The sequence below is a fragment of the Megascapheus bottae genome, chromosome 7, assembly GCF_031878675.1.
Source record: "Megascapheus bottae isolate mThoBot1 chromosome 7, mThoBot2.hap1, whole genome shotgun sequence".
NCBI classification, from domain to species: domain Eukaryota; kingdom Metazoa; phylum Chordata; class Mammalia; order Rodentia; family Geomyidae; genus Megascapheus; species Megascapheus bottae.
Window position 1 is genome coordinate 32,661,786 of NC_143515.1, and position 24,385 is coordinate 32,686,170.

At 42.6% G+C, this 24,385-nt stretch overlaps 1 protein-coding gene across 1 annotated transcript; it reads right to left on the reverse strand.

Moving 5' to 3' along the window:
• Positions 1–509: 509 nt before the first annotated feature.
• On the reverse strand, positions 510–13,272 carry LOC150060559 (uncharacterized protein C2orf78-like). The gene is made up of 6 exons (XM_090337559.1): positions 13,069–13,272; positions 7,897–7,966; positions 3,725–4,380; positions 3,171–3,192; positions 1,541–1,824; positions 510–1,154 (listed from the first exon to the last, which is right to left on the reverse strand). Exons 1-6 carry the CDS (start codon positions 13,270–13,272, stop codon positions 510–512), a joined length of 1,881 nt encoding a protein of 626 aa, XP_090193685.1.
• Positions 13,273–24,385: the final 11,113 nt, after the last annotated feature.

Genomic DNA, 24,385 nt, shown 5'->3' on the forward strand with positions numbered 1-24,385 from the left:
TTCTCCCATTTTTGAAAAGTATTTTCTAAGTAGTATTTAGAACCCAACCTTAGAAATTAAGTCTTATAACACAGCTCCATGATTATTCTAAAAGACAAAATGACCTTTCCTTTTTTCTTCCTACTCTTGGACTCTGTTGGTTCTGATGTCTTTAATCCTCCCATGCACAATTCAAGTGCAACTTTTCTCCACCCTCAATCCAATTTCTTCTTTCAAGTTTAACTTTTGAGTCCAAACTCTATCCAAAATGAAGCCAAACTTTGCAATATCATAAAACTCAAATGGGTTCTTTATTAGTCATATATTAAATTTCATTACATTTAAACATTCAGGTTAAGTTTTGGGTATATTGTAGTAATATTATTCTACCAACATCTATGCATTTATATCGATATACTATATGCCTATATAAATGTTCATATTTATCTTTGTATATATATATATATATTTATATATATATATGGGAAAACATGTGGTACTCAAGGTGGTACCCACAATCACAGCAACTCTTACACTGTGTAGCCATAGTAGTGAGACACTTCCATATCTCTTTGCCTCTGAACAAAAAACTGCAGTTTCCCCAAAGCAGTGTATTGGGCAGCATTCTCACGCTCTTGCTGGGCCCGCCTTTTCATGGCTTCACACGCTGGCCTTTGCTCCTTGGTGATTGGATTTGATACTACAGGGCCAGGAATATCGGGTTTCCTCCATGGAATTGGTTGGCGGCTGAAATCTTGGAGTAGGTACTGGTTATGAGGCTTAGGTGGTGAACGGAACTCGTTCCCAGCAGTGGAAACAGGCTTGTGCTGGACAGAAGCGCTGGATGAGGTTGAGTGGGGTTCAGGCCTAGCAACAGCAGACTGAGATACACTAGGCTGGGGAGCATTGGCCGATCCCTGTGTGTATGTATTGGTTACACTTGGCTGAGATGCTTTGGTGGAACCTCTGAGACTCGTGTTGGCAGAAGCTGGTTGAGACAGGCTGACTGCGGTAGGTTGAGCCGTGGTAGGATGAGGCCGTGCAGGGTATGGTACAGTGGGCCTCCTGGAGGCCAGAGACTGTGGCCTGTGAGGAACGGGTCGAGCCTGAGGCTTCTCTGGGGTTAGAAAAGGCAAAGGAACCAACTTGGCCTTGCCAGGGGGAGGCAGCTCATCCTGGGATGGGGATGGACACTGGCTTCACTCCTATCCCTCTTCTTGACTTGAATGTTTCTAGGGCCTTTACCCTCATGTGGAATATCCAGCCATGATTTCATAGCGGAATCTTGTGTGCTGCTTGCAGTTTTCTTCTCATTCTTCTTCCCTAGGGCATGAAAAACCTGCACTGACTCCCACATCTGCACGCCTAGGTTGGTTCGAGGTCTTTTGAAGGTCTCTTGGCTAAGCTCAGGGTGGCTTCTCTTGTGCTTCATCTTGGGAATGCTTGCCTTCTCTTCTGTTTTCAGTTTGTTCCCTGACTGCTTGGTTTCTTCACATTTCTTGGGATTGCTTCCCCTGATCCTTTTGGGCTCATTCTGCCCATGGCTCTTTGTTTTGCTCACCCTGCTGGATGCAGGCTTTGGAGGCTGGGCTGTGTTCAGGGAAGCCTTGTCACTGTCTGGGGTGCTACACTCAGTTTCCTCTTCCTTCAGCAGGCCCTGTGGCTGCAGCTGCTGGCCTTTGGCCTCGGGAGTTCCATCCACACTTTCCAAGGCGTCGTGCTTGTTCTTGGACACTTGATCAGTGGAATACTTGGTGACCACGGAGTTTTCCTGCAGCAGAATCTCATTGATGGTGTCTCTGTCTTTGATGTGGGTTATAGTAGAAATATTGGATTGCTGAAGATCTGTGAATGAATTGAAAATCTGGTTAAAATGAATGTCTTGACTAGCACAGTGATATCTGTAAGCTACCCACTGTCACATTCAATTCTATTGCCTCACGACTCAGAGTTTCCAAATTGGCCTTGTTCCATGTAGACTTCTGTCTTGGCCCTAAGGTTAATGTCGACCTGCAGCTGCTAAATGTCAGGTGGAGCATCCTGACTTTCTATTAGTTTCTCAAAGGCAACCAGAGGCTTTCAAATCTTGCTTTCAATTTCATCCTAATGCTTATTCTCTGTGTCCGGATCTGCTGGAGGCAAGACCAAGGTACTAGGAATGTTTAATACTGGATTTATATTGGAATATCTCCAAAGTCAGGTGACACATGTTTCTCTCAAGGACTTCAAAATTTATGCTTGTAGGACTTGGGTTGTCTGGAGTTTGTGGCCGGCAAAATTTATGACTTTAGAAAGTTGCGATTCTAGAAAAGTGTATGCATTGCCAGGGAAGTTTCTACTGATGTAAAGAAATCACAGCAGAAATCAGTCCCTGGTAAGTAAGATGCTCCATTTATGCACCAATGATTTAAGGCCATTTTCATCATTGAGCAAGGTGTTTCTAGGAGCTGGTCTTAAGGACCATGGACAGGACTGTGAGTTGGAAGATTGTGATAGCTACTCTATGTAAAACTTGTGCTAATTCATTGTCATTATTACTTTTCATTTTCCTCTAAAGAATTGTTGTCAGTGAAATAAAAATGAAAGCAATTTAAAAGTAGGACATTATTTGGACATCATGTATGGGTCAGAGGTAAAATAGTTCCTTACTGTGCTCTTGACTCTGGGTCCAAAAAATAAAATATCAGCTTTATAAAATGTCATCTATTTATGTAGTTTAGTCGATTATTGCCAGTGTCTTGTAAGTAAAATAGGTGTTGATTCTCACCCTGATCTGAGAGGATAGCAAATGAGGGGCAGTCAGGGAGGGGAGGACAGGTTTAGCATGTTTTGAGTGCATTTCTGAGAGTTGAGTGTGTGCGCATGTGCATGTGTGTGTGAGGGAGAGACGGGGAGAATAGAGAGCTAGAGAATGTGATCATGCACTGGATGCTTCTGGGACTTAAACTCAGCCTTTTTTCTTTTGCTGCTTGACTTTTTCTTAGGCCTGATGTATTCTCGCTTTTTTTAGGCATCTATTGTCTGCATTTGGGAACTGACAATGAGATGGTGAAAACACTTTTCAGGCTGACTTTGAAATTTGCTCCTCAGCTCTCAGGCTCCTGAGTAGCTAGGCCACAGGCATGATCCAGTGGTGCTCAGCTCCAGGGTGGAATTCCTGCCGATGAAATATGCAAAATATATATTCTCACCTGCTTCCTTTGGGCAGGTTCTCTGCACACAGTAAAGCAAGTTTATCTGCTATTATCAAAACTAATGTTTGACATATTTTCCAATGAAAGCAAAGAACTCAATCAAGAAGGGGATTAATTAGGGAGAATGGATTGTGAGGACAATGTAGACCATGGCCTCACTGAGTGTGCTTTGGGTGGCATCTAAGAGCAGCACAGCCATATTTCCTCACTTATGTATTTACTTAATTATCCAGTGCAATTAGTGGCAGCACTGAGGTTTGAAGCAGTCAGTGCTCCACCACTGGAGCCATACCCTTGGCCCTCTGCCTCATGGCAGAAATTGGAGTTCTCCTTGTGAGTGTGGTGGGTGAGACTGAGGATTTAGACTCCATTTGTGGAGTAGTGGAGACTCTATGCAGATGCAGGTCAGCCCCTCCTTTTTGTGCTGCTAATCCTGTTCCTTTCTGTTGTCTGTGCTTACCTTGAACATTGGTTTCTGGGTGGTGTTGAGCAGACACAGAGTAGTAGATTCCAGAAGTGGAGACTGGTGGTGGGACATTTGCGGGCTGAACCTCTTGGAGCATCATCACGATTTCTGGCTGAGGAGCAAAGACCCTGCTCCCTGTATAGGACACAGAGCCATATGATTGCAGGCAGGGACCAGGTTTTCCAGATAATAGAGGGCCCTCTGTGCTTTGGTTATAGTAGTAAATTTGGCTGTTTCGTTGGCAGGGAAGTAACAAGCTACTACTCTCTTGTTGTGGAATGTGAGATAACGTCCCCTGAACCAGGCTGGCAGACAGCGATGGATACAGAGGGACTATGGCATTTGCATCCGCATATCGAGATGTCATAGTCATTGAAGGGACTGCTGTGCCCTGGTCAATGAGAGTCACTGTGAAGTCTCCCAGTGCAGAGGACTTCTTTTTATTGTGTCCTGTGTACTCCCATTCAAGAGCACTGGCACAGGACGAGGCTGCAGTGGAGATGTGGTTCTGGCCAGTAACCCCTGACAGCATGGGTGTGCTGGAATGTTGGCAAAGACCCGTGAGTGGCTGCAAAGAGGTGCCAGAGGTCGATGGCAGTGGCCATGCTGAAGTGAAGGCTGGGGTGGAGACTGTGGAGATGTTGCAGCTGTTGCCTGTTAGAGAAGTGGCATCGTTCTCCACAGGAAGAGGAAGCTGTAGTGAGTTTGCAGCTCCAAGTAAAGATGGATGCTGGAAATTGTCTGCAAGAAGCAAGGGGGTGGTTAAAAAATGGATAAGGTTGCCCAACTCTCACTGTTTTGGAGGAACAACATATTGGAAGTTGGCTGTGACTGACTGGGAATGCTCTCATTCCAATAGCCACCCACATTCTTCTGATGAACTTTGCAAAGAGGTTCAACAGGAGACACCAAGTGGTTCCTGTGCTGTTTCCTAGGCAGAAGCAGCCTTCTCCTTCCTGTCCTGACTTTCCCTGAGTCACTCCTAACTGTGTCCTAGCATGTGAGCCTTTTGAATCTCAGGTATCCTCAGTGTACTTGTTAGATCACCCTTTCAAGAGCAGGAAACCTAGGGGCAGAGGCCAGCCTGATTGGCTCAAGTACTTCTTTTGAATTAGTATGAGCACCGTGTTCCAAAGGATGAGCAGGTGAAGAATGCCCAGAAATCAGGAGAACTTGAACTTCCTATTAGCCAGTGGATGTTGGTCTTGAGAAAATAGTTTGCATTTTTCTTGTTATTGTGTAACCTTATAGAAATCTCTGGTCATTTTTAGTACTTACTTCAAACACAGACCAAAAGATAAGTAAAGTCTACAATGACTATCTCAGAGTTCCCAATACACTTTTTGTAAGAAACCTGAAACCGTCTGTTGGGTTGGGTGGCTCACTCCGGTAATCCTAGCTACTCAGGAGGCTGAGATCTGAGGATTAAGTTTCAAAATCAGCTGGAGCACAAAAAGACCTGAGACTCTTATTTCTAATTAAACTCCAGAAAATGGGAACTGGGACTTGGCTCTAGGGTAGGATGGTAGCTCTGAGCTGAAGAGCTGAGGGATTCTCCCAGGTCATGTTCAAAACCCATGACCCACACAAAAGAAGAAAAGGAAGACTGAGACGTTCTGAACTTCAAGTCACTCATCAATGATATATTATACATGCTGAAAACAATGATATCAGTAATAATATTGAATAATGAATGTAAGTGACATATTATACATGACTGATATCGAACAAAATAGAAAGACATTAAAGCTAATTTGGATGTATGTCAAATATTCATTATAGTATACTTACCAATAAATAAAGTGATCTTATTACATATGCAATGTTGTGAAAACAAACATTTTCTCATCTATTTCAGACAAAAACCATCACAGGATTAGAAAGTGGTTTTCAATTATATGTATGCGTCTGTGTGTGTGTGTGTGTGTGTGTGTGTGTGTGTGTGTGTGTGTGTGCGTGCATGTGTGTGTGTGTGTGTGTGTTTTGTATTCTGGGAGTTGAATTGAATTTGGTATAGGTGTAATGTGTGTGGAAACAGAAAAATGCATTAAATGTAAATATTCAAGCAGTCATGCTTTGTTTTTGCTAGTTCTGTTCTTGAGCTCAGGGCCTGAGCACTGTCCTTGGACTTTCTCAAGGCCAGAGCTCTACTACTAGAGCCTCAGCACCACTTCTAGCTTTTTTCTATGTGTGTGATACCAAGGAATTGATCCTGCATCTTCATGCATGCTAGGCAAGCACTCTACCACTAGGCCAAACTCCCAGCCCCCATGCTGTTTTTAAATACAGATTTTATTCTTATACTTCTGCATGTGAAATGTTTGAAGTTATACTTTCAAGATAAAATTCTGGAAAGGACTATTTTGGACAATAGGGCCTAATATGTTCTATGTAACTGTTGTATCATGTTTACAAGGTGAAAGTTTTCAGAGCTCAGAGGCTCAGAATTTCTATTTTCTGGTCTTTCTTAGCTTGTGGAAGCTGTTGAATTTCCTTAGCGAAAGCTTTCTTTCTCCACTTAAAGGCATACCACTCCAATCTGTTCTTATATCACTCATCTCTCACTCTTCTGCCTGGATTGACAATAGTGAATCTTCCTCTTCATGAACATGGATAACTCTTCATTTATTCGACTGCTCCTTTGATTTTCTCACCAAAGCTTGGTAATTTTCAGCATGTACATCTTACACATATCTTTTGTAATTATTCTAAGTATCTCATAATTTTGGTAGTATAAATGGCACTCTCAATTCAATTTCCAGTTGCTTTTTGAGAATGATTAATCACTGTCTTCTGACCCTATATCCTGGAAGTTAGGTAACTTGTTTTTTTTTTTTACATCATCCCTCATGCCATATACATGGTCATAATTGACATAGATCAATATTTTTGAATGTGCAGGAGACCTAGTATCCCTAACACATGGGATAGTGTGGTTAGACAATCACTTTTTTTTTTTTTGCCTGTCCTGGGCTTGAGCTCAGGGCCTCGGCACTGTCCTTGGACTTTCTCAAGGCTAGAGCTCTACCACTTGAGTCTCAAAACCACTTCTGGCTTTGTTTTTTTTTTTCCAATGTATGTGCTACCAAAGTATCGAACCTGGCTTTTTTGTGCATGCAAGGCAAACACTTTACCAGTAGGCCAAACTCCTAGTCCCAGACAATCACTTTTGTCAGGATATTAATACCAGATTGGACAATATAGCACAAATGTAGAAAAGAAAAAATCAGAACAAAGAAAGACAAACCAAAATGATTTCTCTAAATATCATACCTCAATGTAAAGATATTAATTGTTCTAGCTAGGTATTTAAATCAATTTAGTACAAATAGCAGCATCAAAAAATCTTTAAAAAGCATTTGAAATGGGAATTAATGCACCATCTATCTGGCAAATATCATGTAACCCTTATATAACAGTAAAAAATATATATATAAACGTTTGAAAACCAATCTGAGAAAAATATTGATACAAATGTAAAATAAACACTTAGAATTCTATCATTATCATCATTATTTACAGCTTTTAGTTGAAACCTGCTTCTGATACAAATTACAATACTTTATTAAAAAATGCATGTTCAGCTCTCATGACTCAAGTCTGTAATCATAACTACTAGAGCTTGAGGTTTGAAAATTGTTATTTCAAGCCAGTCCTTCTCATAAAGTGTGTAGGACTCTTATTAACGGTTAAATATCAAAACCTGGAACTGGAGACCTGATGAGTTGCAGAGCTCTACCTATAAGCTAAAAAGCTCAGAGACAGTGTCAAGCTTGGAGTTTAAATCTTGGTATTCATACAAACACACACACACACACACACACACACACACACACACACACACACACACACACACACACACTTCCATGAAGTCTAAATATAAGAATGAAAAGTAATGTTGAAATATATTACAGAACCTTCTGTGTAATCCCTCTCAAGAAATTATTCCTTAAAATAATTTGGAATACATATCTAAAATGTTTACATTGGAAACTGTCAAGGCTCAGTAGCTCCCTTCTCTAATCCTATTTGGGAAACAGTCTGCTGGACAGTGGTTTGAGATCCATCTAGGCTGGTTACTGAACACCTCATCTCAATCAAATAAGCCCTCTGTTAGTAGATCATGACTGTGGCCCAAGGTACAAGAGAGTCCTTCCCAGGTGGAGAATCATGGTTCAAGGTTTGCCTGACCTAAAATTTCATATCTTCAAAAAAAAACCTAGCTAAAACAAAGAAAGCTAAAGGAGTGGCTGGCACCTGTGCCAGGCCCTAAATTAGTCAGGTTGACAAAAGGCTCATTCAAAGCATCATCTGTATTCAGAGTCAACTAGAAAAAAAAAAAACACATAACAAACCTAAAGCAGGAACCTGCTAAAGTGACATCTCAGAAACTGCTTTTAACGATTCTCTGTTTTAACCTTAGTTGGCTTTAGGTCCATCAATGTGGCTAACACTAACTTCATTTTGCCTGGCTCTGGTCAGATTGCCCTCGGTTTTCTGTGTGTTGATTTAAAAATGTTTGATCCTCTTCAACATTCTATTGAAACCACCGCTGTTTTCTTGAGAATGTCTCCATGCTCTTCATGTCTTTGGCTCTGTCTTATTTCTCATCATCTTCTTCATCTTTTCTTCACCTCTAGTTCCTGGTGAACCTTTCCTTCTAGATCATCTGCCTCGTTCTAGTCCCGTCATCCCCTCTCTTCCTGTTTTTCTCTTTACCTTGTCTGAGCAGAAATATGGAAACACACACTATGCTTTAAATTTACTACATTTGATATAAACGTAACTATCTAGACATCAAAACCTATGACTCTAGAGACATAATGTTTTATTTCATAAATTAATATGTTTCTATGACATACAATCCCTTAGCCTAATTTTGATTAAGTTCTAAATACTAAGTCCCAGTGATTGTAAATAGAGATTCCCTCCTGGAACACTTGTTGGTTAAACTAGTCATTTAAAATATGATGTAAAAATCAATGTTAATAAATTCTCCAATTAAAAAAATTTTACTACATTTGAAATACCGAAGTGGAACTAATTTTTAGAGGATACTGTAACAAATGAAGTATCTTGGTATAGGGATTTCAACACGAGTAGGTTTCCTTCTCATTAGTTTGTTTAAAATTGAGTTCGGCCTAGAGGTTAAAGTGCTTGCCTAGCATGCATGAAGACCTAGGTTCGATTCCTCGGTACCACATACATAGAAAAAAGCCAGTAGTGGTGCTGAGGCTCAAGTGGTAGAGCTCTAGCCTTGAGAAAGTCCAAGGACAGTGCTAAGGCCCTAAGCCCAAGCCCAGGACTGGCAAAAAAAAAAATTGACTCTCTGAAGAAATCTGTAGCTTCATTCTCCATTCATAAATGTCATTAAAAATACAGCGCTGGAGGGCCGGGAGTTTGGCCTAGTGGTAGAGTGCTTGCCTAGCATGCATGAAGACCTGGGATCGATTCCTCGGTACCCCACATACATAGCAAAAAGCTGGAAGTGGTGCTGAGGCTCAAGTGGTAGACTGCTAGCCTTGAGAAAGTCCAAGGACAGTGCTCAAGCCCTGAGCTCAAGCCCAAGACGGGCAAAAAAAATACAGTGCTGGAAAACAAAGCTATCACAAGATAAACAATTCATTTTCTTCATGTTGCAGACAAAGCAACAGATTTTTGTCAGAAAGTAAATCATGTGGCTAAGTCATATATACCTAGTAAACATCACAGCCCAACATTTCTAATTCAATACTTGATGCTGTTTTGATTCTACTATTAAATTTAGGGAGCAGGGGAGTCTAATGAAAACTCTAAATCCCTTTTTCTTCTTACCTGACATACTGAGACAATGGGTAATATCAACTGGAGAAACAAGGGATGAAGAATGACACTAGAGGATGTGTGCGTAGCTGAAGCTAAAGAGCAAGAGTGTGTCCAGTACGGAGCTCACTGGACACTGGTCACTAGCGATGATCCAAATATACGCATGGACGATGCCATGGAAACCCCAAGATTCTACCAAGTAGTGATAGGTTCAGTGGGAGAATGATGTCATTACTCAGGCAGTTGAAAGGCCTGGAGTAGCCAATCACAGGATCAGAATCTGAACCAGAAGCTGGGTTTGGGTAGAGAATGGCAGGAGAGCTCTAGTAGCTCTTTAATGCTTGATCTTTGGTGACTTGAGGTCCTGCAAGACAGACAGGAAATCCCCTTTCGTCTACGTTCTTATATTGAGGACATCACCTCAGTGTTTCTCACCAATGTTCATTAATAGTTATTTTTAATTTGCTTATTTTGCTTTCTATATTATCTGATAATTACATATTGCATATATAGTTCACATGTTTGAGGGATAAGGAAAGGGACTTTGAGATTGAAAACTTCATTGTTCTGAAACCGTTTAGTTGAGCCATTTGAATTTTCAAATAGTAGAAGCAGAATGAAAGAGCTTTTACCTAGTTGAAGAGTAGTGTTGATGATACCTTGTAGAGGATGATGTCATCTAAGGCACTTGCTTTCTAGTTTCTTGCCCCTGAAATCCTTATTCTGGGTTGTTCTAGCCATGTTGGACTTGGATCCCTCTTTATACTTCTCTTGTTCACTTAGGAACTGGTTCTTGGAAAACCTATTAGGTTTTGCATTCTTTTTTTATTTCATTTTGAAACTTAATTTACTTTATTCTTATTGTAGTGGTGGTATACAGAGGTATTGCAATTACACAAGTCAGGTAATAAGTATATTTCCATTTATACAGTATCTTCCGTTCCCTCATGCTCTCCCAGTCCCTCTTGTCTCTATCCACAAGTTATGTAGCTCACTTTCGTTGGTGTCCAGTGGGCTCCACTGCTCTGTTTTTGTCATTTTACCCTTGAGTTCTGTACACCTCCCAAACCCTTCTGAAGAGGTATACTTGAATACACCATACATAAGGTAAAGAAGACAGATCATCAAAAATTAAAAACTAAACAAAAGAAAGGGGGAAAAAGGATGTTACTTCCCTCCACCTTTTGGAGTTCATTTCTGAATTTTATATGAATAAAAAGAGGCACATGGGCTTTGCATTTTTGTTTCTCTCCTAATGGTGCCCCCTTTTGTTCTCAATGTTTGTGATTATCTAGAATCCTTTCTAATTTATATCCCAATGCATTTTAGATCTCATTTTTGCACATCCAAAAGAATATGCACGATTTGTGTCTCTGAGTTTGGCTTAGCTCACCTAACATGATTTGTTCTCGTTCTATTTCCTTGCAGATGATATTACTTTATTCTTCCTAATGGCTGTGTAAAATTCCATTGTGTATAGGTACCACATAGTTTGGATCCACTCATCTATTGTGGGGCATCTGAGTTGCTCTATATCTTGCCTATTATGAATAGCGAAGCAATAAAAGCGATCTGTTTTTAGTTTTTGGAGGAACCTCCATACTGCTATTCAGAGAGGTTGTACTCCTTTACATTCCCACCAATATGTAGTAGAGTTACTTTCCCCCCAAGATTTCCACCAATATTTGCAGTTCAAATTCACAATGTTGGACAATCTGACAGGGGTGAGATGGAATTTCAGAGTTGTTTTAATTTGCGTTTACTTTATGGCCAGGGTTGATGAGCATTTCCTCAAGTGTATCTTTGCCATTCTCACCTCTTCTGAGAAATCTCTACTTAGCTCCCTTGCCCATTAAGTGATTGCTTTATAAGGTTTGGTAGGGGTTGGTTTCTTAAGCTCTTTGCGTATATTGGATATGAGGACTTTGATATATGGCTTGAAAAGGAAGATCTTTTCCCAGCAATCCTTTTTTTTTTTGCCAGTTCTTTGGCTTGAACTCAGGGTCTGGGCACCATCCATGGGCTTCTTTTGCTTAAAGCTACCACTCTATCACTTGAGCCACAGCACCCCTTTTGGCTATTTCTGTTTATATGGTACCGAGGAATCCAACTCAGGGTTTCATGCATGTGTGGCAAGCACTGTACCACTAAGCCACATTCCAGGCCCCACCCAGCAATTCTTTTTTTTGAAATTTTTTATTGTAATTAATAAAAAGTTTACATGATATTTGCCAGATAGAAGGTGCATTAATTCACATACATTGATACCCTTTCACATGTCTTGGTACCCATTACCCTCCCCCCCACCCCCCCTCACCCATCTTGGTGTTTCCCCCCCAGCAATTCTTTTCTACTTTATTTTTTTCTGGATTCTGTGGCTTGAGCTTTTTGGATCAAGGCTGTGCTGTATTGCTTAAGCCATAGTACCACTTCTGGCTCGTGGCTTAACTGTACATAAGAGTCTTGTCACAGACTTTCTTAACTGGGATGGCTTTGAACTGTGGTCTTCCTGAGTAGCTATGATTACAGGCATGAGCCCCTAGTACACCACGAGTTGTGCATTCTCATACTCATAGATGTCAACTCCTAGAGATACAGGTTTCTTTTTTGCATAGCCCTGACACTTTGAAAAGTAGTCTCTGCCCATTTGAAGCAAATACTAAAGAAATGGAATACACAGAGGAAGGCAGACTTCTGTCTGACTTAAAAGGCTTTTATTGTAAAGATGATATACATAGGGGGTACAGTTACTTAAGTCAGGTAACGAGTACATTTCCTTTTGACGAGTGTTACCGCCTCCCTCATTCTCCCCCGGGTTTGCCTTCTCCCCACTTGAAGTTATATCGTTCATTTCCAACATAGTGTCTAGTCCGTGTCACTGCTAAATTGGCTTACCCTTTATCTCACCATTTCTGTGCTTCTCCTGCCCCTCCCCAAATCAGATAAACATATCCAAGACAAAGGGTACAGAAAGAAAAAAGCGACAAAAGGGAATAAACCAAAGAAAAAAAGGAAGCCGGGCATGGTGATACATATCTGTAATGCTAGCTACTCTGGAGGCTGAGATCTGAGGATTGAGGTTCAAAGCCAGACCGGGCACTAAAGACCAGGAGACTTTTTTTCTTTCATTTCCATTGACTTAATTTGAGATACCACAAATTATAGACAGTTAGGGATTTGTACACAACTTGGCGATTGGTTACATTTAGAAAAATGAGATGGTGATCCAGTTCTGTCCATGCTCAACTCAGTTCAGTTTCCTGATGGTGTGTGCACAGGAGGAAAGAACACCAAACGCACTCAGTAACTCCTTAGGCTCCAGAGCTATTATTCCACTGGAAAGGTCAGGAGCAAACACTGTGTCATACACCAACACTGGAACTTTGTTGATTGGGCCCCTGGCTTTCATATGGGAGTGCTCAGAAGGGAGCCCGGGAGAGACAAGGCATGGCTAACATGGCAGAGCAGAAAAGCCAGGAAGAAGCTCTCTGTGACTAACCAGTCGCCCTGGGGCTCCCAGCTAATCAGTTTGCACATCTTTGTGCGAAGACAGAACTAAGTGCAGATCTGGATTTTCTGGCTTGGCTGTAGGGTTGTCAGTGTTGACAGCAACAGATCCTTAACCTGGGCAAACTTCTGAGGGTCAGTGTTCACCAGACACCGATCTGGACGCTGGTAGCTCTCTAGAGGTGCAGGATAGAGGCCTTGGCTTAAATGGCCCAGCCTAGCCGTGAGGCTCAGCAGACTAAGAAGGGCAGCAATGGAGATGTGGTTTCCGTAGAAGCTGAAGGAGGTGAGCTTGGAGCACTCGCTCAAGGCAGGTAGCATGGGCAAGAGCTGGGCATCAGTGATGGAACAGTCCTCCAGGGCAAGGGTCTCCAGGGTGCCGGCCACATGCTGCAGCAGTGATCGCAGGGTCTGGGGCCCGAAGCAGTCCATGAACATACTCCTCAGACTCAGGTGCCTGAGTTGCCTGGTGCAGGGACACCGAGACAGAAACTCCACATCGGCTTCTTTCAGTGGACAAAAACTCAGAGACAGGATCTGCAAAGGTGGCTGGCTCCTGAGGATGGCAGGCAGCCTTCCGTAAAGGAAGAAGACGTGGTGCACACGAAGCTCCTGCAGATGCTGCAGCTGCCCCAGGTGGACTGCGTATTTGGAGGAATACCAGGCATCCGTGTGCCTGCGAGTGTAGAAATTGACACTCATCTTGGAGAAGCTGAGCACGTGGAGGTTCTTCACCCGGCTCAGGTAAGGAGCAAATGCCTTCATGGTTTCTCGAGTCCAGAAGGTTCAGCTCCTGGATGCAATCAAGCCCCACTGCCAGCAGAGCCTTCTGGATTCTGTAGATAGAGCCTGAGTGAATCTGCAGCTTCCTGGAGCACAAGTGGACTCGGCCTTTCCTCTTGGTGACCCACTGGAGCAGGTGTGCTTCCAAAGGGTCGTTGGCACCATGTTTGATGATGACGTGCTCCACGGTGATCCTCAAGGGCTGCTGCTCTTCACTCATCCTTGAAGAGCAGGAGTCAGGGTAAGAGATCTGAGCCATGGAGGTGCCTGGCCTCTCGACCCAGATGTTTGGGTGCTCCTTCCTCAGATCGAGAACTTGCAGTTTCCACCGACTGGGGCGCTTGTGCTCGGCAAGCAACAGATCCAGCCCCTCCAGGACAGCTTGGAAGGCTTCTAGCTCTGGAGTTTCCTCCAGGTCCCCTAGAGGTAGGCAGGGGAAAGGCCAGGCCTGCACGACTGCCTTCAGCACCTCTGTGTGTCCCCTAGAACATACCTCCATAAAGAGTGAGGGGTAGAGCTGACCTGGCAGGTCATCGGGCAGTTAGAAGTCCAAGAAGCGGTTGATCAGTTGGCCTTGCAGGGCAAGGTGCTGAAGCGAGGCTGTGGATCTCACGCTCACGGGCATGGAAGCCAGGCTCACCTTGAGGGATCAGAACTGGATCAGAAGAGGGCCAGAAGTTCTCCAGAGTGCAGGGCTTCTGAGTGACTGACTGTAGGCTCCAGGACTCTGCATTTCCCTGTCCCCTTTTGCCTTTTGATTATCTGATCCCACCCTCAAGACGGGAGGGTTACCAAAGAGATATCAACATTTGGCCTTTTGAGAAGCTGATCCCACCCTCCATTCAGGCGGGCTACCCACCAGAGATCAGCTTTTGATGGAATTTCTGATCCACCCCCATCCAAATTTGACTGAGTCTCACCAAGAGATTGAGTTCAAACAGAATGGATGCAATGTGACAGGATTATTTGGATAAACAACATGGCCCAGTTACCTTTGCAAATGAGCACAGAAGGTTTCATACCCTGTAAGTTAATCTCTCTAGGCATTTCCACTTCCATTTCAGTGTAGAATCCAAGTCCTACAGGCAGCCCAACTTTATAACAACATCCAAACACATGAACTAGATTTTTTCCTTCTTTTTGTCCTCCCTGCCTCCCTGGCTCCCTCCCTCCATTCCTTCTTTGCTTCCTTTCCTCCTTTTCTCATTTTTTCCTTCCTTCCTCCTTACTTGCTGTAATCTAAGCCCAGAGGGGCAGTCAGTTTTCCAATGGCCCTCTCCATTGCCCAGGGGTCCCGGTGTGTGGTGAGGACTGTGTTTAGACCATTGCCTTGCCCGTTGCCCCTAATGGCCACACATGAAAACCCAGGAGACTGTTATCTCCAGTTAACCACTATAAAACTGGAAGTGGTGCTCTGGCTCCAGAGGTGGGGGGGTAGCTTTGAGCTGTAAAGCTCAAGGAAAGCAGGACCAACAGAAAACAAAAACAAACAAAAAACAACAACAACCAAATACAGGACAAATAGTCAATTAAAAAACAAAACCTCCTCTGGTAGTTCTAAAAACCCTCTTGCTTCCATTTTCGCAGTTCAGTATGATAAACATAATTTTACATAATCAGCTGGATATCATTATCGAGCCATTGTGATCCTCTCCTAAGAATATCCTCTTTTGTTCTCACTGTGAGATTGTTTAGAGTACTGTTTAATTAACCATGTCCAAGTGTAATTATTTGTCTTTTACTATCTAACAGAAGACATGGATTCTCTCATTTGTTCAATGTACCGATAGATGTTTCTCACTTTAAACACAATTCTTTGGCTCAAATTTGTATCCCTGGCTCCTTTGGCCATTCAAGTACCCAGTGTCTGGTTCTTTCATATGTCAGAAGCATGGAGGGAGGCTGTTTTATCTCTCCTGTAAGTGAAACAAGGGTGTCAGTTCCTGAAGCTTCCTTCTCCTCATTGAGAACTACTATGGGATTCTGAGGCCCTTGTCTATATGCAAAGTGAGGCAAACAGAGAAACTACACAATAATAGAGCACAGGAAAGATGTGCATATGGAAAGAAAGAGGTTCATGTGATCAGGGTTTTTTTTTCTCCTGAAATAAGTCAACACAATTTAACCTCATTTTGTATGAAAGGATCATACAATTTAGTACTCTTTGTTCAGAAACTACTCAGGCATTTATATAAGTAATACATATAATTTTTATTATAAAGATGATGTACAGATGGTGTATAGATGAGGGGAAATATTTTGGAAGATAAATATGAATAGTTTTTCTTTTTGTGTTTATGTAAAATATCTCATTTAAGCTATTGAATAGTATGTTCTGAGACTTTTAATGCTTTCAAAAATTCTGCTTTAGGGGCCGGGAGTTTGGCCTAGTGGTTAAAGTGCTTGCCTAGCATGCATGAAGACCCAGGTTCGATTCCTCGGTACCACATACATAGAAAAAAGCCAGAAGTGGTGCTGAGGCTCAAGTGGTAGAGCGCTAGCCTTCTGCTTTATCTACTGTATTTTCTTATTTCATCTTAGTAATCCAATATAGTTGAGACGTACTGCTTTTTATTTGATTATGTATATGCTTGTATAGTAAGGCTTAGACTCAAAGGGTGGCAATAGCACTGAGCATTTTTGCTTAACTTTAGCGGTCTACCACTGGAGGCACAGGTACATTTCCAGCTTTTTCTTTTTCTTTTTTTTTCTTTTTTTTTTTTTTGGTTGTGGGGCTTGATCTCTGGGCCTGGACGCTGTCCCTGAGCTCTTGAACTCAAGGCCACCACCCTACCCCTGGAACCACGGTATCATGTCCAGTTTTCTGGTGTTTAATTGGAGATAAGAGTCTCATGGTCTTTAGTGCCTGTGCTGGCTTTGAACCTCAATCCTCAGATCTCAGCCTCCTGAGTAACTACGATTCACTGTGCCAGGCTTCATTTCAAACTTTTTTTTTTTGGTAGGTCATGGGGCTTGAAGTGGGCCTGGGCCCTGTCCCTGAGCTCTTTATCTCAAGGCTACCACCCTATCCCTAGGCCTGGGTGTTTTCCATGAGCTCTTCAGGTCAAGGCTACCACCCTACCCTTGAGCCAAGCCATTCCCATTTTCTAGAGGTTCATTGAAATCAGAGTCTCTGGTCCTTTTTTGCCCACCTGGCTTTGAACCTTGCTCAGATCTCAGCCTCCCATTTAGCTAGGATTACATGTGTGAGCCATCATGCCTGGCTTTTCTCCAGCTTTTCTATGGTGGTTAATTTTTATAACATTGTCTTGGAATTTCTGACAGACTGTCTTGGAACTCTGATCCTCAGATTTTAGCTTCTTGTGTAGCTAGAACTACTGTTCCAAGACATAGGCTCCTAGTAAAGCCTATTTAATATAGAGAGGAAATAGTACCAAGGCTGGAACTCACTCAGCTCCTTTCCCTGTTCCTTGTGTTACCTGCTCAATCCTCGCTTCCACAACTTGATCCACAGCACCACCGCCAATTAATTGCATGTTCTTTCCATGGCAATTATGTATTTTGAAACACATTGAACAAAGCTGGATTTTGTTGAAACAAAGGCTCTAGAAAAGGCACTGTTGTGAGTCATACTGTACAAACAAGGGTCAGGATCAAATTTGGTAGTCAGCCAACCAGCTCTCACTGCTTTGTCTTAGCTCCCCATCCCCCAGTTAGTATTTGTCTTGTGACTTCAGTTGTGGCTCCTCACTAACTTCCCTTGGTCTGTGATAAACTGAGTGAGGCTGAGTTTCTGATGATTTCCATGAGCAAGAGCTGGCTCAGGGTAAGAAATGTATGGACAGAATCATTTTCCTTTGTGGTAAGCTCTAAGACATGTATAGATCATTGCAGCTTAGCGCTGTACTCATTCTACATATAAATACCAAGAGCCTGTGAGAAGACAAACACATAGGTAGGCCTCCAAAGATAAATTTCCTCATCCCTTGTAATAATGCTTCCAATTATTTTGAGGTATGAAGTCTTTGAATGATTCTGTGGCTGATGAAGCTTGTTAGAAGAGACATTGGAGGACTTGACAATCTAAAGTATATAAAGTTTTGAAGATGTTTTTCTTCCATTGGGATCAGTTTCATACTTTAAGTAGGCAAATTCTATAAAACTGATATGTAACTCATAGCTAATACCATATTTAACATCAGCACACCAGATTAATCTCTATTTGGTCTATGGACATCAAGGAACTCTAAAGCTACCACAGGAAGGAATGTGAGAGTCAGAGGGATGTGGTGCACAATTCAGCTGTCACTTGTGCATAAACCCTGGAGATAATCCCTGGACTTCCCAATTTTAATTCTATGTAGACATATGCTGCTTATCTTGTTCTGTTCCTGAGTTTCTACAACTCTTATCTTTTCTTTTGACAGGATTGACTTAGGGGAGAATTTCCTGGAAGACAGAAGACAAAAGATTGTTCCAGTGATAGCCAGACCAGTCCCCACAATTTGTGTCAGAAGAAAAGGAATGAATATGGAGTCCAAGGTAAAAAGGATATCATTTTAGTTGAAATTAACTGGTTTTACTTAAGATGAAACTATCAAGCATATTCTGGAGCAAGGGTCCTATTGCAAACTCTACATACTAATCTATTGGTTTGTGTACTTATAGTTGCTGAGAAACATTGCACAGAAAACCAACTAACGTTACCTTTCTACAATTGTGATGATTATTTCTATGTCAAGATGACTTTACTCCTGCCTAGGTAAATCAGTACTGTCCATGGTAATAACTGGCTCAACCTCATGAGGCTTGACCTCACGAGCCGACATCTCCAGCCCAGCTTCTGTGATATTCCCCAAGTCTCTGCGTGTTTTCTGTATTGGGTAGACAGCATATGAGGAGGCCATCTGTTCAGGTTGTTAGCAGAGTCCACAGCTACTGTAGAGGCATATACACAATGCACATTTATTATAGAAACATTCTTTGTTTTCATTCTTGTGTACATTGTTATTATCTTTAAATAGTTGTACAAAGGCAGTATCAACCATCCATTTCCTATCAAGAGCTCCAGAAATCAAACTAATGGCTTAGTGATTGTGTATTTTAAGAAGATGGAGTCATAGGATGTTCATTTGGGATGTTCATGTGTGACATGAGGTGTGGGACATCACAGACCAGCATTCCACATTTTGTCTTGAAAGTAGCAAAAGAGCCAGGTGCTGGTGGCTCATGTCTTTAATCCTAGCTACTGAAGAGGCTGAGATCAGAGGATCACAGTTTCAAAGAAGCCTGGGTACCATAGTCCAGGAGACTCTTCTCTCCAATTCAACACCAGAAAACTGGAATGGCACTGTGGCTCAGGGACGATGCCCAAGGCCTGAGTTCACACCCCTCGACCAAAAAAAAAAAAAAAAAAAAAAAAAAAAAAAACCCAACAACCTCAAAAATGAAGTACCAGGGAAGGAAGATGTCGTGGAGACAATAGGGATGCTGCCTAGTTTTCTCTGACAAAAAGAGAGAACCAGGGAGTCCCACGAGCCAACTATCTAAAGAAATCCACAACAACAAACTCAAAAAGCAACGGAGAAGGACTCAAAGCGGAAAAGAAATCCAGATAAAGCTCACATCCAACTTTCTCAAAGAATTCGGAACGCGAGGACCCCTCCCCCACCTCTCGCCCAAAACCGCAGAAAGCCACTCCAGACCAAGCTGCGAAAAGCGGCTTGAGCGGGCACAGGCTCCACGCGGGGAAAGCGGGTGCGGGCACCGGCTCTAATCCACGAAAAGCGGCGGCAGTGGAGGGCACCAGGCTGGGAGCCCAACGGCTGCAGAAACCAGCACAGAACTGGGCCAGCGAACGGCGGAAGCAGGGGAACTCAGATACGAAACCAGAACAGCAAGCAGTGGAACCCAGATGCAGAACACAGGCGGCGGCGGAGACCCGAGGGGAGTGAAAGACTCCCCACCACCGTGGAGCACCCGCAGAGGGACGCAGAGATGTGAGTAATACAGCGCATCCCCAAACACATCGGGAAAGCAGAGCGGGTGCCAAGCAATAGAACTTAACTCAGACCCCAACACCCCGCCTGAGAAAGACTGGCGGGAGCAGGGGGGCAAGGAATTTAGAATCCTATCCCTCCCCTCAACAGCCCCCTCCCTCAGGCCATTGACTGGAGATTGACAGGCGGGCTACCCATAAGACCCAGCACCCCACCAAGGGAGGCAGGGCTGTCCCAACTCCCACCCGCCCAACGGGCTCAACCCCCAGCCCTCTGACTGGAGACTGACAAGCGGGCAGACCCTAAGACTCAGCACCCCACCAGGGGAGGCGGAGCTGTCCCAGCTCCCACCCGCCCACCAGGCTCCTCACCCAGGCCACTGGATCTGGAGAGTGGAGGGCTGTGGCACCCTGCCTTACAACAGTAGGTAGGGGGTGTGGGTAAATAGGAGCCAGCATCTGCCCCCCCTCAATTCTCGAGCGGGGCATCCTCCAGCTGGGAATCCTGAGCAAGACACCACCGAGGGCCCCCCCCACAGTCACAGACTCTGACAAAGCAGTGGAAACACAGCAGGGATCTGAAGGGCCGACCAGCAGCCAAGCTCCCCTTCTGAGAACCAAAAAGGCGCAGCTCCGCCCTTGGAGCCCACGTCCCCAGCTGGGCCCCACCCCTGGGAACAGAGGGGCCTCCTGCTGGTCCTGCTGAGAGCTCCTGAAACTCTCAATCCCCAGACCCTTGGCTTGGGGCCGCCCCTGGAAGCAGCACAGGAAAACGTCCGCCAACCGCGCTCAGATGGAAGCTCGCAGATCCATCCCATGGTCCACTGTGAGGTCACTGGTTGGGCTAAGAGCTAGTCGCGCAGCAACTCATAAGTTTTATTCTAATACTTTCCAAACTTTGTACTCAAATACTCTACTTACTTACCCCCTGACCTCTCTCATTCTATTTTTCTATCTCTGGACCTCTGCTCGTCTTTCAACCCTTATACTGCATGGATCTACACTTGATGGCTGTTGAGCAACATTGTATATCTAGGTGTTTAATTATTCTCTAGGCTCAGAGGGACTTAAAGACAATAGAGATTGGATTGAGAGGCTTATTGTTTTGGATATAAATCGCTTATCAGTGAATAATTAGACTAGTCGGTAACTGCACAAAAGGAAAGAGTGATAACACCAATCAAAACTTGTGAACATCTAGAGTCTGCCAGCTACAGAGGTCTAGGTTGGTTATATCTGAAAAACTATAATCGTGTTTAGTATTAATCTTGCTCCCATTTTCAAATGGGCAGAACAAGAAACTCAAGAAAAATGTCAAATCAAGAAACAACATCTCCCACCTCCCCCACCCAATGTAAACAGCCAATGGAACAGTCACTGGCAAACCTAGAGGAGAGTCTTCCAAGTGCTGTACAAATGCAATTGATAAACATCATTAATGAAAAATGTGAAAATATAAAGAAAGAGATAAGGGAGGAAGCCATAGCTGAACAAGAGGAAACCATAAACAAGGTGATAAGTAAAAAAGAAGAAGCCATAAAGGAGGCCATAATAAAGGCTGTTCAAAGAAAGATGGATGAAGTCATAGAATCCACAAATAAAAAGTGACCGAACTCCAGCAAATGTTCAAAGAAAATAAAGCTACTGAGCTAAGCACTCAAATGGAAATCAAGGAGCTAAAGAAATCCATACATGATCTAAAAGAAGAGATGCAAGGCATCAAAAATGAGCAATTAGTAGCAAGGGAGATGAAAAATAAAGTAGATAGCTTTGATAGCAGGTTAGACAATGCAGAGGAGAGAATTTCCGGGGCTGAAGATAATTTAGTTATTATAGAGAAAGAACAGAAAATGAGTCAATCCAAATCTAGGAAAAATGAGAGAGCGCTTCAGGAGGTCAAAGATACAATTAGGAAGCCTAATCTAAGGCTAATTGGTATTGAGGAGGGTCTGGAGAAAGAGGTCAATGGTATTGGAAATATACTTCAGGGAATCATCTCAGAGAATTTCCCAAATATCCAGAAGGGCAGACCCATCCAGATCCAAGAAGCTTTTAGAACCCCAAACAGAGCTGACCAGAAAAGAACATCCCACCGCCACATCATAATCCGAACTGGATCAGTAGAAACCAAAAAAAGGATCCTAAAGGCAGCCAGGGAAAAGGGTTCAGTAACCTATAAAGGAAAACCAATCAGAATATCCCCAGATTACTCAGCAGAGACCATGCAAGCAAGAAGTGACTGGAAGCATATATGTCATGCCCTTAAGTCAAATAACTACCAACCAAGAATACTGTACCCAGCTAAGCTCTCATTCATAACTGAGGGAACAATAAAAACATTCCATTCCAGGGAAAAGCTGCAACAATATGTTGCAACAAAACCAACACTACAGAGAATTCTGAAAGATGTTCTATACATAGAAAACCAAAATAAATGCAATATAGGGAAAGAAATGGCACCTAAACAGCATACCACCTAAGGACCACAAGAACTGTCAAGACACAGGCCCAAATAAAAGCTTTTAAAAATCGTAGAATCTAATAAATATCTCTCAATCCTAACTCTCAATATCAATGGACTCAACTCTCCAATTAAACGGCATAGGCTGTCTAGTTGGATCAAAAAGCAAGAGCCATCGTTCTGCTGTCTTCAAGAGACACATCTTACCCAAAAAAACAAGCATCTTTTGAAAGTGAGAGGTTGGAATAAACTCTATCAAGCTAACGGCCCCCATAAACAGGCTGGAGTTGCCATCCTCATATCAGATAAAATAGACTTCAAAGCAAAATTAGTAAGAAAAGACAAAGAAGGTTACTACATACTACTAAAGGGATCTTTCCTCCAGGAAGACATAACAATCCTAAATATTTACACACCCAATCCCAGAGCTCCAAACTTCATCAAGCAAACTTTACTTACACTGAAACCATACATAGATCGAAATACAGTGATTGTCGGTGACTTTAACACACCACTTTCACCTATGGACAGATCAACAAGGCAAAAACTCAACAGAGAAACCATAGAACTGAACAACTATATAGACCAACTAGATCTAACAGACATCTGCAGAATATTCCACCCAGCAACAACACAATATACGTTTTTCTCAGCAGCACATGGAACATTTTCCAAAATAGATCACATCTTAGGCCATAAAACAAACCTGGACAGATTCAGAAACACAGAAATTATTCCATGCACACTCTCAGACCACAAAGGCATCAAACTGGAACTGAACACACATCTCCACCAATGAAAACCCTGTAACTCATGGAGACTGAACAACACATTGTTGAATCACCAATGGGTCATCGAAGAGATCAGAACAGAAATCCAACAGTTTATGAAATTTAACAGTAAGGAGCACACAAAATACCAACTCCTTTGGGACACAGCAAAGGCAGTACTCAGAGGAAAATTTATAGCGCTGAGTGCCTACAACAACAAGTTGGAAAAATTGCAAACCAACAAGTTAATGTCTCACCTTAAGCTCCTGGAAAAAGAGCAACAAACCAACCCTAATCCCAGTAGAAGAAACCAAATAATTAAAATCAAAGCAGAATTAAATGATTTGGAATCCAAAAAAACTATAGAAAGAATCAACAAAACAAGGAGTTGGTTCTTTGAAAGAATTAACAAAATTGACAAGCCCTTAGCAAATCTTACCAAAAAAAGAAGAGAGCATATCGAAATAAACAAAATCGCAGATGAAAATGGTAATATCACGACAGAAATTACCAAGATCCAGAATATCATGAGGGAATACTTCTCAAACCTTTATGCCAACAAATTTGAGAATCTAGATGAAATGGATGAATTCCTAGCCAATATTAACATACCCACACTGAACCAAGAAGAACTAAGCCAACTCAACAGGCCTATTTCAAGCTCTGAAATAGAAATGGCAATTAGAGAACTTCCACCTAAGAAAAGCCCAGGGCCAGATGGATTCACAGCTGAATTCTATAAGGTCTTCAAAGCAGAGCTCACACCAATACTCCTCAAGCTCTTCAACAAAATTGAAAATGAAGGTTCCTTACCAAACTATTCTATGAAGCCAGTATAACCCTCATCCCCAAACCAGACAGAGATTCATCAAAGAAAGAGAACTATAGACCTATTTCTTTGATGAACATCGATGCAAAACTTCTCAACAAAATACTGGCCAACCGTCTACAACAACTCATCAAAAAAATTATACACTATGATCAAACTGGATTCATCACGGGAAGGCAAAGCTGGTTCAACATACGCAAATCAATTAATACAATTCAACACATCAACAGGAGCAAGGACAAAAATCACATGATTGTCTCAATAGACGCGGAAAAGGCATTTGACAAGATCCAACACCCCTTTATGTTAAAAGCTCTGGAGAAACTAGGAATCCATGGAACATTCCTCAATGTAATAAAGGCTGTGTATGAGAAACCTACTGCTAGCATTACACTTAATGGTGAAAATCTAAAGCCATTCCCTCTAAAATCAGGAACGAGACAAGTATGCCCACTCTCTCCACTCCTCTTTAACATAGTACTAGAATTCCTAGCCAGTGCAATAAGGCAAGAAGCAAGCATAAAGGGGATCCAAGTAGGGAAAGAGGAAATAAAACTATCCCTCTTTGCAGATGACATGATTCTGTATTTAAAGAATCCTATAGACTCTACTCCCAAGCTCCTTGAGCTGAG

Bases quoted from the DNA above. Each gene is read 5' to 3' on its own strand.
- LOC150060559 (XM_090337559.1), bottom strand. From the start codon at position 13,272: ATGCTACCTGCCTTGAGCGAGTGCTCCAAGCTCACCTCCTTCAGCTTC. The intron at 4,381-7,896 runs GTGCCAGCCACT...TGCTTCTTGCAG, and splicing joins TAATTTAGGGCCTGGCACAG to ACAATTTCCAGCATCCATCT. The intron at 3,193-3,724 runs GTTCAGCCCGCA...TACTGTGTGCAG, and splicing joins TCGTGATGATGCTCCAAGAG to AGAACCTGCCCAAAGGAAGC.